The sequence below is a fragment of the Copadichromis virginalis genome, linkage group LG19 (assembly GCF_057382275.1).
Source record: "Copadichromis virginalis isolate Kocher_CV1m ecotype Utaka linkage group LG19, C_Virginalis_male_GT1.1, whole genome shotgun sequence".
Taxonomy (NCBI): Eukaryota; Metazoa; Chordata; class Actinopteri; order Cichliformes; family Cichlidae; genus Copadichromis; species Copadichromis virginalis.
Window position 1 is genome coordinate 23,339,236 of NC_140636.1, and position 17,174 is coordinate 23,356,409.

The 17,174-nt window shown below is 42.1% G+C and overlaps 1 protein-coding gene across 1 annotated transcript; it reads right to left on the minus strand.

The window, feature by feature from the left end:
- Nucleotides 1-13: 13 nt before the first annotated feature.
- znf106a (zinc finger protein 106a) lies at nt 14-17,124 on the minus strand. Its single transcript, XM_085442082.1, has 22 exons — nt 17,032-17,124; nt 14,306-14,388; nt 13,964-14,025; nt 12,300-12,494; nt 9,434-11,308; nt 8,900-9,344; nt 8,730-8,799; nt 8,473-8,627; nt 8,065-8,125; nt 7,539-7,850; nt 6,356-7,145; nt 6,105-6,145; nt 5,442-5,587; nt 5,206-5,340; nt 4,998-5,114; nt 4,492-4,683; nt 4,226-4,288; nt 4,011-4,130; nt 3,822-3,893; nt 3,075-3,146; nt 2,814-2,960; nt 14-1,488 (listed from the first exon to the last, which is right to left on the minus strand). Exons 2-22 carry the CDS (start codon nt 14,357-14,359, stop codon nt 1,432-1,434), a joined length of 5,181 nt encoding a protein of 1,726 aa, XP_085298208.1. The 5' UTR covers nt 14,360-14,388; nt 17,032-17,124; the 3' UTR covers nt 14-1,431.
- Between the last annotated feature and the right edge of the window lie 50 nt (nt 17,125-17,174).

The following is a 17,174-nucleotide window of genomic DNA, read 5'->3' on the forward strand; positions in this document are numbered from 1 at the left end:
TTTTCTGATGTTGCAAACATTTTTATTAACTTTCTCTTTCTTAAAAAACATCTCATAACTTTGATAACAACAGAAAAACTTGAAGAAACTCAGGAATGCCAGGTAAGAGGTGACGCGCACGCTTTTCTCGATCATAAATAACGAGTGAGAACGTCAGGTTAACTCGGCTAAGGGCAAATCCTCAAAATAAAGAAGAAAAAGAAAGAAAGATAACGCAACCCGGAGAGCTGCAACCTTCAAACCAAGTCTGCCAAAGAGAGCAACAGCTGGGCTTTTAACAGAAGATTTAGTCACCTGTTTTCAAGAGGTTGAGGTATGGCATGGGAGATGAATCCAAAATCTTCTCTTCGAAATCTTCCATCGAACACCTCCTCTAAACATCCGTTATCTCCACACTTTATTAGACAACTGTGGAAAACAAATACAGCTCCGGTGCCTTCTGCTTGATTCTCCAAATACAAAATAAATCCACAAGAATGTGACATAAAAACAGCACCTCACACTCACGCTTGGAAAACAAGGTTCGCCGGACAGGGTTAAACACTCTGCCGACAACAACGAGGAAATAATCCACACAGATTAGCACACATACTTCACATCTTGGTTCTGTTTTCACAGCAAATGTCAATTCTCAAAGGACAAATCCTTCAACACAGTCCCTATTAACGCACTAATCACCTGACTGAGCAACAACAAATAAATAAATGTAATCCTAAACGACCCAACGAGATTGTAAGAACTTGAGTTTTTTTATTTTTAGAAAATAAAAACCAAACATTAAATACATAAATCTTCAATTAAATTCCCTCAAAACAAATAATCACACTGTTAAACGCAGCCTCAAAGACAACACCACGAATTTCCAAAAACTTTAAATCGCTCATTGTCATAAGTGGTAACTTTAATTTAAAAAAAAAAAAAAAACACACTACAGGTTGCTCAACGTGACACGCAACAACTGCACAACAACGATAAAAACATCTCTTAACCCATGCCATATTGTAGCCAACCAATCTGGAAGACGATAACTGCTTTTTGTTGGCGTTTCATCGGAAAAGCGTGGCAACTCCCTTAGATACCGGCTACGCTGAAGTTTCTTCAATAAACAAAAGTCACGTGTTTCTTTGTCTTTCTTTGGTCATTGACAAGAAGAAGTAATGGTCAGACTAAAAAAGGGGAAGGTGTGTTTTGTAGAAAGTTTAAAAAAAACATAACAGCACAACCAACCCTCCTTTTTTGTAACTGTATTATGGTTGGATTCCAACATAAAGGATGGACTTGTCAGACGCCACTCGCCAGGCTCGACGAGAGCGCTGCTAAGGGTAAGTGGGTCCCAAGAGCGTGCCTCCCAATATGGGAGGGTAACATTAGGGTAAAGGTTACAAGAAAGGAGAGAAGTCTCAGGGAGAAACGGCATTCCCACCAGAAGCTTTAAGGCTCCACTTCAGTGTCCTCCTCAGCATGTTTCTGCATGTGCATCAGCATTCCCTGCAACACACAAAGTCACAGCCTCTAAATCAGCTTCTAAAACTTGTATGTACTCAACCAAAGCATATGTAAGCGTTTATATAATAGGAGGTTATATTAAAATGCATATTTACACAGCATCACTCATTAAATATGAAGTTCCTGCTATGTATTGCTTTAGAATCATTTATAGATTCTAACAGGACATGATTTGTTTTTACACTTTATTCGTGACAGGTTGTTATGGTCCTCTTATGGTCGCTCAGCTCCATATTTATTAAAATAGCATAAATTAGCTTTGCTGGATTTGCAGTTGAAAGTTTATATTATAGTGGGCCTTGGTGTTTCACCGTCTGACTGAAACAAGCTATTTTAAATCTATCTGTCTACTAATTGGCTGCTACTAGCAGACAGGAGTTTTTCCTGTTTGACATGAGCATTTTAGAGCTTTTGGGCCATAAAGATGATCTGCATATATGTCGAAATGAAGATTTGAAATTTGGGCTATGTTTAATATAAGTATCCTTATTGTATCAGTACACACAGTCAAGCAAAAAACACAAAGTACACTCTTACTGCTTCCACGGGAATTAAGAGGGTAAGCAGCAGCCAGGTGCTGCTAATCAAATGTACCCAATTAACTAATCATCTGTAAATAAATAAATAAAACCACCTCTAATAAAAGTTGATGCTTTGTGTGTCTGCTGGTCTGAAGCATTCAGGTGTTTTTGAATGACTGGGTGCCCGAGCAAACACACCCCAAGGTCAGATCGTGCAATACTTACAGAAATTGGAAAAAACCCAACAGCTACATTTCAGAGTCTACGGCCTTAGTTAGCATGTAATAGGTTAAAGTTCATGACAGTTGCTTGGAGGGACTGCCAGGAGAAAGCCTATTCTCTCTAAAAGAAAGGTTTTCAAATGTTTATCTGAACAAACCACAAGACGTCTTGAACAATGTTAACTTTGGACAGACCAGACCAAAGTGCAGATGTTTGCCCATAATGCATAGCACCACATTTGGTGAAAAACAAACACAGCATATCAGCTGAAACACCGACTGTCAAACACGGTGGTGGAGCGGAGTCACAGGGCTGAGCATTAACTCTTCTGAGTTTTGCAACAATCCAGTCAAAGTCCAGACCTCAACCTCACTGAAATGCTGTGGTGGAGCCTTAAGAAAGCTGTGCATACCTCAATGAACTAAGCAACGTTATTAGGAAGAGCAGGGCAACAATAAGAAAAAAAATATTAATGGCTCATTATGGAGAATAAATGACTTTGACTGCATCTGTCCAAAAAGAAAGAAAATGTTGGGTGTTGAGTTCTGTTGAATGTGTTTATACCTGCTTGGAGGTGTTGCGCGCAGAGAAAAACGCTTCACAGTTTTTCCAGCGGCACTTGAGCGTCTGAAAGTTGCCACTGGTGTGGTCGTTGATCAGGTGCTGCCGCAGATGCTCTATCAACCCAAAGACCAGTGAACAGCCATGCCACTGGAAACACAAAACGCCAATAACCAAACAAAATGAGAAGCTCAGAAGGAAAAGACGGGACTGGAACACAACTTATCCATAAATTTCTCAGCATTGCTCCATGACACGTCTTACCCAGCAGCGGTAGTTTTGCATTAGGTTCAGCTTCACTGCCTGCACGCTGCCATCATAGCAACCCGTGTAGATCTGAAACACACAAAATTAGAGTTAGGATTTAGCCTTCTGAGATATAACACAGACAATTTTATGAAAAGAGATGTCTTGTAGAAAGCCAATCGCTCTCAATCATCACTTAGGACCCAGTAGAGGTGTGTGACAACATTAAAGCTTAGAAATTCCTCATATCAGCAATGAAACTTTAAAATTTTCATTCATTCATTCATTCATTCATTCGCTTCCGCTTATCCTTTTCAGGGTCGTGGGGGGCGCTGGAGCCTATCCCAGCTGTCATAGGGCGAGAGGCAGGGTACACCCTGGACAGGTCGCCAGTCTGTCGCAGGGCCAACACACAGGGACAGACAACCATTCACACTCACATTCACTCCTAGTGGCAATTTGGATTATCCAATTAACCTATCCCCACAAGCTGCATGTCTTTGGACGGTGGGAGGAAGCCGGAGTACCCGGAGGGAACCCACGCAAACACGGGGAGAACATGCAAACTCCACACAGAAAGACCCCGGCCTGATGTTGGAATTGAACTCAGGACCTTCTTGCTGTGCGGCAACAGTGCTAACCACCGTGCCACCGTGCTGCCCACTTTACAATTTGTTTTTCAAAAATATTCTGTATGAGAACCAAATAGATGAGTTATTAAGTCATAACTGGTGTCTAAACAACACTTGAAATAGCACGTCTCACCATGTTCTTGTGGATAGCCATGCACATCACCATGTCCTTGTGTCCTCCGTAGACCTGCAGTTGGTCATGAGTCTGTGGAGAGAGCGTGCTTTCAGATTTTCTTGTGCAATGGCATGTCAATATTAAATAAATAAAGAAATTCATGAGCAGTTTATGTTATTAAAAGACAGATGGTGTGACGATGCTAACCTGCAGGTCGTAGACACGGACCAGTTTGTCCAGGCAGGCGGTCACCATCACTTTCCCCAGGATGGCCACTACTGTAACAGCATGACTGTGGCCCTTATAAACCCGCACAAGCTCACCTGTCTGTGACAAAGTAAGAAAATAATCATTTCACATGGCTTCTTTTTCAAATGGTGAATAACTGAAATTAAAGACGCAAAACTGTAACAGCGACTCACATGGATGTTGTGTGCGTAGACACACTGATCACTGGATCCACTGAATACCAGATCATTGACCACCTGGGAAAAAGCAGCAGAAGAGAAGACACACTCACAAAAGACACAAATTTGCATACAAACATAGATAATCTGTGTATTATATTTTTTAACAGTACAAAACATCAAGGTTTATAACATGCCATCCTGTCATTGTTGTCTTGAATATCATGAAATTTACTCCAGCAGTAATGCAGTTGCTTTGTTGAAGCTCAGATGTAATCTACCTTCATGCAGAGCACAGTTTTGGTGTGTCCCTCCAGAGTGCGCAGCAGCAGTCCGTTCTTGGCGTCTCTCACACTGATGGTGTTGTCGTAGGAGCCCACCAGCAGGATCCTCCTGGCTCCCTCCTGTGATGAGGCCAGACAGCTCACGGCCCGCGGCCCGTGGCACTCAAACACGTCCATCTGCTTGTTTGTCTAAACAAACAATTGCAAAATGAACATCGAGCGAAGCACACTTCACGATGATGATTCTTCTTTCTATCATTGCAGAAACAAGTAGCTGCAAAACCTTTTCATTTAAGGGCACACTTAAAGTCAGTAATATGTGCAAACTACTCGAGGTATGTGATTTAACACTGATGGGGCTGCATTTTCTGTCACATATAGGAGAATGTACAAGCACTGTGGCAGCATTTTTAGCTCAACACATTGGCCGTTTCCACATTATTTCTTAATTGCTTCCAATGCCATTATTTTAGAGACATTCCTGCTTGTGCTTAATTTTTCACCTTAAGGTTAAAGGTCACCACTGTGCCATTCGCCAGACCAGCATACAAAGTTTTCCAACGGCTGTGGAGGCAGAGGACTCGATCAGACAGAGAGAACTGCTGCTCGAGTTCCCGTGTCTGTGGACAAGAGCGAAATACAGAGTGTCAATAATCCAATGTTGCTGTGACACTAACATATGGCAGTTTAAGTAAAAGGCCTGTGATTTACCCTGAGGCTGTAGCAGCGTATGATCTGGTCACTGGAACCAGAATAAAGGCGATGATGCAGGCTTGGAGCCGCTGAGACCAACAGGCAGCTCACTTTGGAGCTGTGACCCTCGAACGTACCAACGCATTTATGACTCTACGACAAAATTTAAGAAAAGCAAAGTTGCAACGTTGTTCCATAATAGATATTCAGGCACATCCTGGCAAATAGCAGCAGTTATTTCATTCACAACTCACCACCAAGTCAAAGGCTTTGACGGTTCGATCTCCTGAGCACGTGTACAACAGGCCGTTGTGGATGTGCATGGCGTTCACCGCCTCCTGGTGGCCCTCAAACAGCCCGTCAGTGGGCATCTCATCTTCACCATGGTCAGATGATGCATCTGGAAAATACAAACATGAAGGAAAATTTTTAAAAATCAAACACACAGTGAGGAAACTGACATAAATGATCTTACAGCAGGTACATCCACTCATAAGGGGCCTGTCCAGATCATTTTAACATTTCTAATTCAAAAGATGGATCCAATTATGTGGTTCTTTACAGAAAAAAAAAGTTTACAAAGCATCGTATTTGTGTATGTGTGTCTTCTAGTAGTTATCTCTGCATACTCATGCATGCCCTCAGATAACACCTCTATGAATACTTTGCCCATAAAAAGTAAATTGGGCACACTGGAATCTATTTTTATTTGGTGAGTGTGATATTCATAACATAGAAATATTACTACTTACTACTATTACTACTACTGTTTGTACGTTTATGTGTATTTAAGGCTATCTCACTCCTAACATAACTATTTCTGTCACTTATAATGTGAACAATACAAGTACAAACTATGTTTGGTTAAGTATGACCCAACTTTAATCATAGCGACTGCTCTCCAGAGATGAACGTACCTGATGAGTTCTTGGGCAAAGTGATGGCAAATGGCATGTCACTGTTGAGAGAAAAGTTAGAGTTTAATCTAAAAGTTTGTTCTTATGAAATCTGACCTTTCTGAAACCCAGTTGTGCATCTTATAATTTAGGAAAAAAGTGTATTTTGCAATTAGCTTTTTTTAAATCCCACTTAAGTCTTTAAGTCTGTAGAAACAAGTATTTTTGCTCATATGAGTTCACACTGAGCTGAAATTGCGACAGCGACTCACCTCTCAGATGATTTACACAAATCCATGTCACTGGTGGAGGAGACCTCGTTGCAGGCCAGGCTCCGTGGCTCAGGACTGGAGGAGTCTGCGATTGGGGCTGGAGGGGGGATTTGAACTTGAACATTCACTTGGGGCTGCTGTCCGGCAACAGTGACCTCCATGCTTTCCTCTGAATCCAAGTTCACCATAATATCAGCGGTGGCCTCATGAGGAAGCTCTGCTGGGGACTTCTGCTCTGCCTTCTCTAATTTGGCACTTGGAAACAGCATCTTGAGTGGCTTCTTATCACCCTCTATGTTCATGTCACCCTCTCTGTCTTCTGTAGGGAGACTGGACGTACTGACCTGAGAGCCTCCGCTAGGTCTCCTACGCGTTCGGGGGCATCTCGGCCGTGAGGCCTCTTCATCCATCTCAGTGTCACTGCTTTCAAACTGCTCTGTCCCCTGAGCCTTCTTCAATGCCTTCCTCTTCTTCAGCTTCCTCACGCGCTTTCCAGTCCTCAGCTCTGATGGAGAGGCAGGGATATTAAGGATTGAGGGGGCTAAAGGGGATTTAAAGGATGGGATGTCTGCAGAGTCATTAACCTCACAGTCTCTAATGGGTAATAGAGGCTTAAGGGGGCTTTTTGTGTCAGCTAAAGAGGTGAGACTGTTCCTTGCTGTCTGTATGGCTTTTTCCGTTGTCTCAATAAGTGTTAGCGACTTCTCCTTGGAGTCTGCAGGCTCTCTAAAGTTCGACGGGTACAGCTCAGGGTGTCTTTCAGGGGAAGCCTGGAAGTTGACGGCGAAATCTGCAACAAGCAGCACAAATAACCCAAAATTGTCTGTTACTTTATTTAGTAAAATCTCCTACGTAACAATATCCTTTTATTCAAGTAATACAAATAACACATGATGGACTCTTCCAAACAGTATGTGTAAAAACTTGTAAAGATTAGATTCACATGCAGTATTTCTCATGATAAACACACTGTGTCCAGAATGCTTGTAAAATATTTGCAAAGCTGATTTTTGTATTGTGTTTAGTTTAGTGACATAAAAACCTTTTAACGCTTTTTACTTTTTGTTGGTCTTTTAGACATCTAGGTGAGCTCATTGATCAGTGAGAGAGATCACTGATCACAGTGATCAATGAGATGTAAGATCTGGGATGCTGTTTTAGGGTCTGGGAAAAGCAATGTTACCTGGTGAGGAGGCTCTGGCAGGAGTGACCGGCAGCTCCGGGGTGGTGCTGTGAGCACAGTTGGTCAAAGCGTCCGCAAGGTCCGGCTCTGAGCTGATATGAACAGGGGACAGGGGCTCCTGCTTGATAGCTACAGACATCAAGGGAAGGCTGGAGGAGGGGGGAGAGCCACACTCTGCAGCACGATTGGGACTGTGGACAGCAGTTTCCACAAGAGAGGAAAGTGTGACAGAGGAGGGTACGTGTGCCTCAGTTTCAAATGTATCCATCTTTTCTTCTTTCAGTTTGATCTGAGGTGCTTCCTCCATCGTACCTGTATAAAAAGAAATCCATGATTAAAAAGCTTATTCCACCAATCATAGCTTCTTCTGTAAACTATATTTGTTCCATTACTGCTACAAATATAATAAACTTATTTTTAACTATAGTAGAATACGAACTGGCTTTTAATTGAATCTAGTGTGTAGTAATTTGTAGTAATAGACATTTGGTACAAGTGACCAAATGTATTTTGCACATGTTTTTACCTTGCATCCCTTTTAGTAACTCAATGCGCTTGTTTCTTAAGGTGCTCATCTCTACAATCATCTGTGAAAGACAAAGCCATACAAAACAATGGTTAGGCAGGGAACATGTTATCTTCAAAGACAAACTGCATAGAAAGTATAAATCCTAACGTTAATCCCTAACTTTTAGAAGTAAATTAAATTCACATGGAACGCAAGACCATCGTTTAAATAGTGAGACTTGGGGTTATATATTAATGTGAAGTAGCTGGCAAGACAACAAAATGCTTGCCAACACAAACTCTCTGTGAGTCCTTAGATGTAGGCCCTTTTTGTTATAATGCGTTGGCATTAGACACTAAACACCTAAAAGCACGTAACTGTGCGGAGAGAGAGTTTTTGAATAATAGAGTTCAGCTGTGTGCAGACCTGCTGTTTAACCACCATGAGACGCTGCACTTCCATGTAGGCGGCCTCCAGCGCAGCCCGGGCCTGGATCAGGCTGGTGTCCACAGTCTGCAGGGAGCGACTGAGCTCGTCCTCCCGCAGAGACACTGCCAACAGCTGGTCAATGTGCGAACGTTCTGCAGCAAGCCCAAAACACAGATGTGAAACACAAGCAGCTAAACCATGACAGGAAAATGAATTATAACCCCAGAGATTCTTGGTTTTTTTAGCCTACTAACCTCTTTTCGATTTGACCTTCTGTCTTTTGCTATTATGTTCTATGCATGAAGACTCTGTACTCAGAGCGTCCTACAGAGAAGAAAGAAAGCAGTCACGATGACATATTCTGCTTGTCCTTTCAAAAAACAAATACACAAATAAAAATGAGAACACCGTTTCCTAAGCTCACCCCGGCTGCTCTCCGCCTCTTTGCTGTTCCCAGACCATCGCACTGCTCCGTCCCTGAACTGCTGTCCCCGAGCACTGAGTCAGACCGCTGGAGGGCTGTCTGGTTCTGAGCTTTGGCCTCGAGATGAACGAGCATCTGTCCAACCTCTGGCTGAGACTGACAGTCTTGATTTCCTAGAGAAGACTTGCGATTTGGATTAACTGTAGATCCCTGCTGCTCTGAGTTGAAGCTTTCTCTCTGTGAGGTTTCCTTTGATATATGGGATGTAAAGAGGTTGTGCGTGGACGCAGGAGCGAGGCTACTCTCTGATAAGGAGCGTTTTCGTGAGGGGCCCTGGTAAGAGACGTCCATCAATGACTCCCACTGGAAACCCTCCAGCAGCGGTATGTCACCCTCCTCTTGGCTCTGGTACTCCTGCTCATATGAAACCATCTCAATGCCAAACCTGAAAGACAGAACATAAACTTGTATTAACTGAAATCAAATCGAAATCAAAATGTATTTAAAAATTTAAAGATGAGATTATAATTTCACCTTGGCATGCCTTTTCCTTTGTCTTGTTTCTTCCTGACCTCGTGATACACCTGTTCCCAGTTAACATTGCGCCGAGACCCAGAGGAGCTGATGAGCTGCCGCACAGTTGGCTTGAGCCCTGAATCCTTTTCGGTGTCGCTTCTCCGTGACTCGTTCACATTACGCACCCGTCTGGCAATGTTCAGGTTGGGCTCGTGGCCGACTGTTTTGCTCTTGGAGCTGATATGTTTGGTGAGGTCACGTTTTAAAACTGGAGGCAGGTCAAGTTTGGACAGACTTGATGCATGAGTCTGTGCGTCACCACTTCTGGAGGTGTCACTCTCTGAGCTCTGCCCTGCCTCACTGACCTGCATGGCCTCATCTGCAACAGCTGAGCAGCTTTGCTTTTCCACTTTCTTATTGTTCTCCTCGTATTCCCTGCCTGATTCTGCCAGCTTGGAGGTCTCCACAGTAGAGGTGCTAACTTGCAGTGACTGGAGAAACTGACTGCTGTCTGAAGATGTCAAAGCAAGCTTTTCTGACCCAACTGGATCAGGTAACACTGATTTTACTGCATTCTGCCTGCAGCTGATCTCTTTGTTCACTCCAGTCTGACTCTGTACCTGATTCGTTTGCGGCTCCTCGACACTGTGCTGTGTCATTTCCACTTTTACGTTATTACCAAATGTATTTAAAGAGCCCTTCTTTTCTAACACAATTTGTTTGGCATGCTTAACTGATTCTGGGAGCTTCTGTTGCCGTGATTGAAAGGACCCAGTCAGTGAAGCCTTGACTTCACTCTGGATTCCAGTTGGTTTTGATTGCACTTGAGCCTGACTGGGGATCTTGCTGAGATGAGCCACACTGCTGATTCCAGGAGCTGAGGACATTTTCCGATCTAGCAATGACTTATTTGCATTCTGATTGTACCAATTAGACGCTGAATTCTGGTGGCCATCTCTCTGTGAACTGCTGCTTCTACTGCTACTCCCATCTCTAGGTTTGACTGCAGGGTTTGTTTTGTGCCTCCCTTTTTCTTCCAGTCCACTTAAAGGCAAAAGACTTGATTCCTTTTCAGATTGTGACTGGCTGTTAAAACCAGTGGCTTCCGGTGCTTTGTTTTGAGGTTTGGGGGCTCTTGGGTATTCCTCAGATGATTTTGGACCGGTATCTTTATGTGGCACAGACTCTAAACCCTTCACAGGATAGGGTGACCAGCGACAGGATTTGTCAATCTTCGGATTGCTGCCCAAAGTCTTAGAGCTTTTACTGCTATTAATATCAGATTCTGCTGGTTGGCCATCCCCCTTCTGTAGCCCAGCACTGGCCTGACCTGGTTGGTCATTACCTGTATTCTGAAACTGATTCACAGCCTGGGCCAAAGAGACAGGGGGAGGTGGATACATACGAGGAGCCTCCAAAAAGCTCATGTGCCGGTTCTTTTGAGTGTACTGGGAAATATTGTTTTGCCCATAGAGCCCATTTCTACTGCCTCCGTTGCTGAGCCACGGAAATCGATTTTCATTTTTGCCAGGAAATGCACAATGACCCCACGTCTTGTTGCTTCGAGCTTCCTGACTATCTGAGCTTCTACCAGCAAACTCTCCAGATGCCCACCTCTCTAAGTTGGGGGGCTCCTGAGCATGCCAGGTGGCGCTCTTCCCCTGTTTCCTCTGGTTCCAGGGTTGTATCTCCCCTGCTTTGGAGTCATACTGGTTGCTTTTGTACCAAGTCCTGTGGTGACTAGACCCACCGAATCCCTGTCCCGGCTGCTGCCAGCCACGCTGCAAGGAGTAACGCTCTTTAGCTTCCTTTAACCTCTGCTGAAACGCCTCCTTTCTCCTTTTATCCTCTTCATCTTTTGCTAGCTTTGCAGCAGCAGCTTCCTTCTCTTTTCTGGAAATAACAGTAATATAAATGAAATACAAGCAAATATTTACAGCTGCCCTTACATCCAACTTGCAACATTCAAAACAAAAAGTAATAATATATGAGGCATTAACACAAAATGAGAGAAAGAACTAAACTTAGAAATACGTGAGGAGGATTGCCGCTCTGTGTGGGTGATACAATACACACTGTCAAGCTTAAAGAAGAAGAGTGAATTTGGATGGAAAATTTCGATTGTTTTAACTTTTTTTTTATTAGACTTCACATCAAAAGCAAATAATCCCACCTACAGGTTTGCCATAATAATTTCAAAAGTTTGTTTGACGCTGAAAGTCATTATTAGAGCAATTCATTTGCTTTAAATTAAAAACGCATTAATAAAATTATGATTTCAGAGAGTCTTCCTGACAATTACATGCACCAACCAGCAGAGGGAAAATGTCTGGTATGTGACAAATTGACAGCGTTTTCCTTCACATATCTTCATATGGATCAGCAATCACACATTATTATAAGGTATTTTGGGGGATTATACCAAATATGCATAGAAAAGACTCATTTGAAGAAATAGTCTAATAGTGCAATTAGTGTGACATTTTAGTTTTGGCTTAAAAAAACATGAATTTTAGAAATTAAAGTACAAAAAAGGGCTGAAGTGAAGGTTTTTGTGTTTTACTCTTTAATAAAAGCATCAAACTGCTTGTGTCTGAACCCTGTATGTGCAGTCATGCTTTTTTTATAGCCTTCAGTCCTGACATACGACTCCAGCTGCAGCATAATGTGAAGCTGTGGCTAAAAGAGGCCTCTGAGCACCACTGAGCAAAATGTGACTATACATGGTGTATATACACACACACATACACAAGCTTGTAAGGTATCACTATTTAAATCATAAAAGCTTCATAAAAGTCATCTGTGACTCTCCTGGAGACTTTTGATTTAAAATCCTAGACAACATTTTGTGTTTAAACCAAACGAGTAGCTATTTTTCTTTTACCTGATCTTCTCTTTTCTCTTTTCAATCAAGTCCACCAATTCCTGATCGAAGTAGTCTTCTTCATGGTCGAGCCCAGGAGGCTTCTGGTCAGCAGCCTCCACATTCTGCTTGTGCATGGGGCTGGAAATGTGGCTGGCATAATCAGTCAGACTCACCACCTTCACCTTACAGACTCTGCACTCATGTCCGCAGTCCCTGGGGAGGGAAGGAGAGAGCGGACGTTCAATCGTTCCTTCGGGCATTGCGCTAAACTTGTCTGGTTCGGTTTTCCTGCCTGCAGAGCTCGCAAATATATATTCTGGCTCTACTTTCTGTTACTTTAAAGTCTTCATAAAATCAGGAAAGGAGAATACTCTACAATCCTTGAAAATATTACTTGTCCAAATTCTCTATCCGTTACAGATCAGGAGGTCACTAACTTAGAATTTTATCTCATAAAAAATAATCGTTATCATCCTGATCGTGTTCTCCTTTCTTCAGCAGGCCATGGGTGGCAGGGTGAGGGCAGGAAGAGGAGCAGCAAGGCTGGACTCAGGCAGCATGCTAATCTAGCTGTCCCGCTTATGTCCAGCCAAGCAGTGCAGCACTGGGACGCGTGGAGGGGAGAGTAGCCCGGCGTCTGCAGCCTAGTGCGCCCTCATGATGGTGTCCGCTGCGCTCTGAGACTCTACAGAAGGCAATGTCTGTATATGACCTCACTCTGTGTTCCATGAGCCAGGACCCAGCCCCCTCTCAGGCCAGCATGTGTTATTAGCACAGGCCTGTGGATTGTACCGACCAATCCAATGCACAGCCTGTGTAACTGGAGCTGTGTGCAGCTGCTTCTAGCCTCCACTTCAAAACCTCTCCCAAGTATGCCATCCTGTGATTCTGATAGGGGCAGTGACTTTGCTGGCTCATTCTCAACTTCTTTTTCAAATCTGTGTCATGGCATGCTGCCTTTTTGTGACCTCTCGTGCAGCTGGCACACAACTAATCAATATTTTTTCAAGTATTATTCGTCAGCTGCAGAAACAGTGCTGAAAATGCAATCTGTGGGTTAGCTTAACCTCACAAAAAAAAACTGTAACAAGCTGGAGCTAAATTTAAGTTTATTGTTGCCGTCATATTCCTACACAGGTGCTTTTCAAATAAATCTTCACACATTCTTTTCTTTAAAAAATACCAATATTCAGCTTTAGGTGATGAACACAATAAGATTTCATCTTTGCACATCAACAGCATGAAATTCCAGTAACTGAAACAGAGTTAGCTCCTCTAGAGATTCTTCCATCTCAGCGACAGAGCCACATGCTTTTAGTAATCTACATGCGAGTCACAAGATAGCCAGTTGCCTTCTAACGGTCATGCCTGTTGTTCCGGAGAGATTGTGTCTAAATATATGTGGTACAGTTGAGACAGCTGCCCCTATATCCACTTGCTCGATTACTGTGTACACGTGCCCGTGTGCACACGTGCCTCATGACCTAAATAATCTGGGCAAAAGTCTTGTGAAGCCAGTATTTTTGTGAAGCCAGTATTAAACAGGACGCAATAACCTGAACCTTTTCAGTATTGCATGAAAGTCACGAGTCATGTAATGAAATCAAACACCTTTTTTTGTTACGTACGTTTCAATTTATCTTTAAATAAATGTAACAAAATAAAGAAAGAAAAAAACTCACCGGCCTTTAAGGTTCTCCAGCTCACGGTGGTGGAGCATGCTTCTCGTGTGCTCATCCATCTCCTGCAGGTACATATTCATAATAAAACATTTTTTAAGGCGAGGTACAGAGAAACACATCAAAACACGTAGTTTTAGTTTAGTCAGGCAGTAAAAAGCCCCTCATATCTCATAGGTGGTTAAAAATAGGTATAATAAACCTAACTACAAGTATCTTTAATCAGAACCTTGCACACCTGAGAGTGTAGATACATGCCACGGTGATCAAATACTTATCATTATTTACTTTGTTTTTAAAGTGTCGACATATTTATAGTGTAAATCAAATTTCTGGGTCAGTTACCTGCTTGGAGACATAGACGGTTTCACAGAGGATGCACTTTCTGTCTCTCGTCATTTCGAACGCAGATGAATCTCAGCCCATTACTGCGGAAAGAGAGAGTGTTGTTTAACTTAAGTGACGCCTCCCTGGGTGGATGTACCTGAGTTTTATTTCACAAGAACAATTAATTATGGGCTGTAATAGTGTCCATACTGTATGAAGAAAAGTGACACGTCAACCAACAAAATGAAAAGAACTCAAAGCTTTTTTTTTCTTAGAGCAACCACACCTAACTATTCAACAACATGCTTTGGTACCACAGCCCAAATACCAACAAAGTTCAACCTGATCACTAGTCTAATTCCAGTCTGCTGATAGAGCAGCTCTATGGCCAGAAGGCAGAGCGATGTCTGGACATGTTCAACACTCACAAACAGGGGGAGGAATAAACACCGGCTACAAGTCAACTGCTGGTCAAGGTCTACACCAACACTGCCTGTTTTTAAGAAGGTGACCACATGAAGGATTTTACTTTATCCCCAAAATACTGCTGGTTTATGAATTTGGGGATCCAAAAAATATTCAGAAAAAGAGAGAAAATATGCAGTAGCTCTATTAATGTTTAAATACAACGACAAAATACTAGTATGGAAAAACAAACTACCACCCTGGAAACTGGAAAAACTGGCAGTCAAGCCTTTCTACAAACAATGACAAGTTGAATATTTGAGTGACGAGTGGATAAAGACAAAAACAGTAGGGCAAACCTTGTCTCACACTCACACACACACGGTACAATTCAATTAAAAAGCATTTGGCCCACTTCCTGACTTTCTATTTTTTATTTTTGCATATTTTTCACACTTACATGTTCAGGTCCTGAAGCAGCAAAGCAGCCCCAGACCATCACACTAACACCACCATGCTGGCTTGCTCCCAAGATGTTCATTTTATGAAGTATTGTGGTAGTTTTACATTAGATGTAGCGGGACCCAAACCTTCCAAACAGTTCAACTTTTATTTTATCAGTCCACAGAGTATTTTCCCAAAAGTCTCAGGGATCATCAGGATGATTTTCTATAAGCAAATGTAAGATGAGCCTTTGTGGTGTTTTAGATCAGCGGTGGATCTCTTCCATGTAAGCCATTTTGACCAGTTTCTATCTTATTGTTAAATCATGATCCCACACCTTAACTGAGGCGAGTGAAGCCTGCAGTTCTTTAAATGTTGTTCTTCGTTCTTTTGTCACCTCCTGGATGGTGGTCAATGAGCTCTTGGAATAATTTTGGAAACCCAACTGCCCCTGTGAAGGTTCACCACTATTCCAGATTTCTAATGGTTCTCACAGTGGTTCACTGGAGCCCCAATTGCAGAGGAATGGCTTTGTAATCCTTTCCAGTCAGATGCCAGTGAATTTGACTTTGTTTCTTTAGATCATGGCATCATATATTCCTTTTTGAGATTTTTTTTTAGCCTACCCCACTTTATCAGAGAAATTCTATTTAAATTACCTCTTGATTCAACAGGTTTATGAAACTAAACTCAGCTTTCTGAAAAATGTGATTAATCATAGTTAATTCATGATTCGGAGTGGGTTATTTTTTCACACTAAACCAACTGGGTTTGGACAGCTTTTTCCCCTTAATAAATGAAACCATCATTTAAAAATCACATTTTGTATTTACTTGAGTTATCTTTGTATAATATTATAATTTGTTTGATGATCAGGAAGTATTATGCGATCTCACTTTCTTCGCTTTTACAGCACAATTTCCATTAACACAACTTTCCAACTTTTACCATACAGAAGAAGTGATCAGGTGAAATAGTAAAATGGTGACAGTAAGAATGGATACTCTTGAAGTGCCTTAAAATACCTTTGAAGGGCTATCTTTTAACACATTTATAAAACGCATGAGTGAGCTGCTAATTTTCTAAAGAGCAGCCAGGAGGACAATGTTAGATATCCCGTGAACTTCTGCACAGTTATGTTAGCAGATCAGGCAGCTGTGCTACAATGCTTGAAAACAGGCAGGGGGCAGTTAAAGAAGTTCCATGTCAAGTCAGTTTGTTTACATGCCACAGTTAGGATCTCATCTAATTTAGAAACCACAGAGAACATCTTCTACTGACGTTTCCCCAAGCTCATCACAACAAGGTACTTTATCATCAAAGCTGTGCCAAAATAAATACTTAAAATTCAAATGCACATATGACCAAAGTACTTGGAAATTTTAGTTAGCATGCTAACTTTGTGCAAAAGTTTACCACCAGTCGCATGACATTTTATTATGATGTTATCAAACACACTAAGGTAATAAAAACTTTATAGTAAATGTCAAGCGACAGCTTTATTGCTGTTTTAAACTAGCTTATGGTTAAATAAAGTCCTGGGTCCTTGAGTGTTGTTAGCCTAGCTGTTTCTAGTTGTACAGTTAGCTGGTAAGTATGCAAAAAAGCAAAATAACGTGACTCAAAAACTAGCTTAAATACGAGCTGACCATCCCACTACCAAAGTAATAAAAAATGTTATTACGAATTATGATTATTATTATTCAGCAGAATTTACTTGAACTGTTATTGAAAGCTAAGCTAGTAAGTTAGCGAGCTAGCAACAGCATGATAGCTGCCACATGAACATGCCAGTAATGTCCTTAACTTATTAGCAATTAAAAGGTGATGAGGGAGCCCGACTACAACCGAATGGTTTTACACACTGTAGACACTTAGATGTGACTGATTGCTACCTTCACAACATCCAGATGTGTGTAGGACTACTGCATTTTCTCATCCATCGCTGAAGCTAATAACAACATCCGCCTCCTCGCCGCGCCCCCAAACGGAGCACCAACCCAAGATGCGTTCAGGACCATTTCGGATTCAGGAAACC

Excerpts from the sequence above, each read along its gene's own strand:
- znf106a (XM_085442082.1), bottom strand. The coding sequence starts at position 14,359 with ATGACGAGAGACAGAAAGTGCATCCTCTGTGAAACCGTCTATGTCTCC. Across the intron at positions 8,800-8,899 it reads AGAGGCGGAGAGCAGCCGGG|GACGCTCTGAGTACAGAGTC; the intron begins GTGAGCTTAGGA and ends TCTTCTCTGTAG. Across the intron at positions 2,961-3,074 it reads TGCAAAACTACCGCTGCTGG|TGGCATGGCTGTTCACTGGT; the intron begins GTAAGACGTGTC and ends TTGTGTTTCCAG.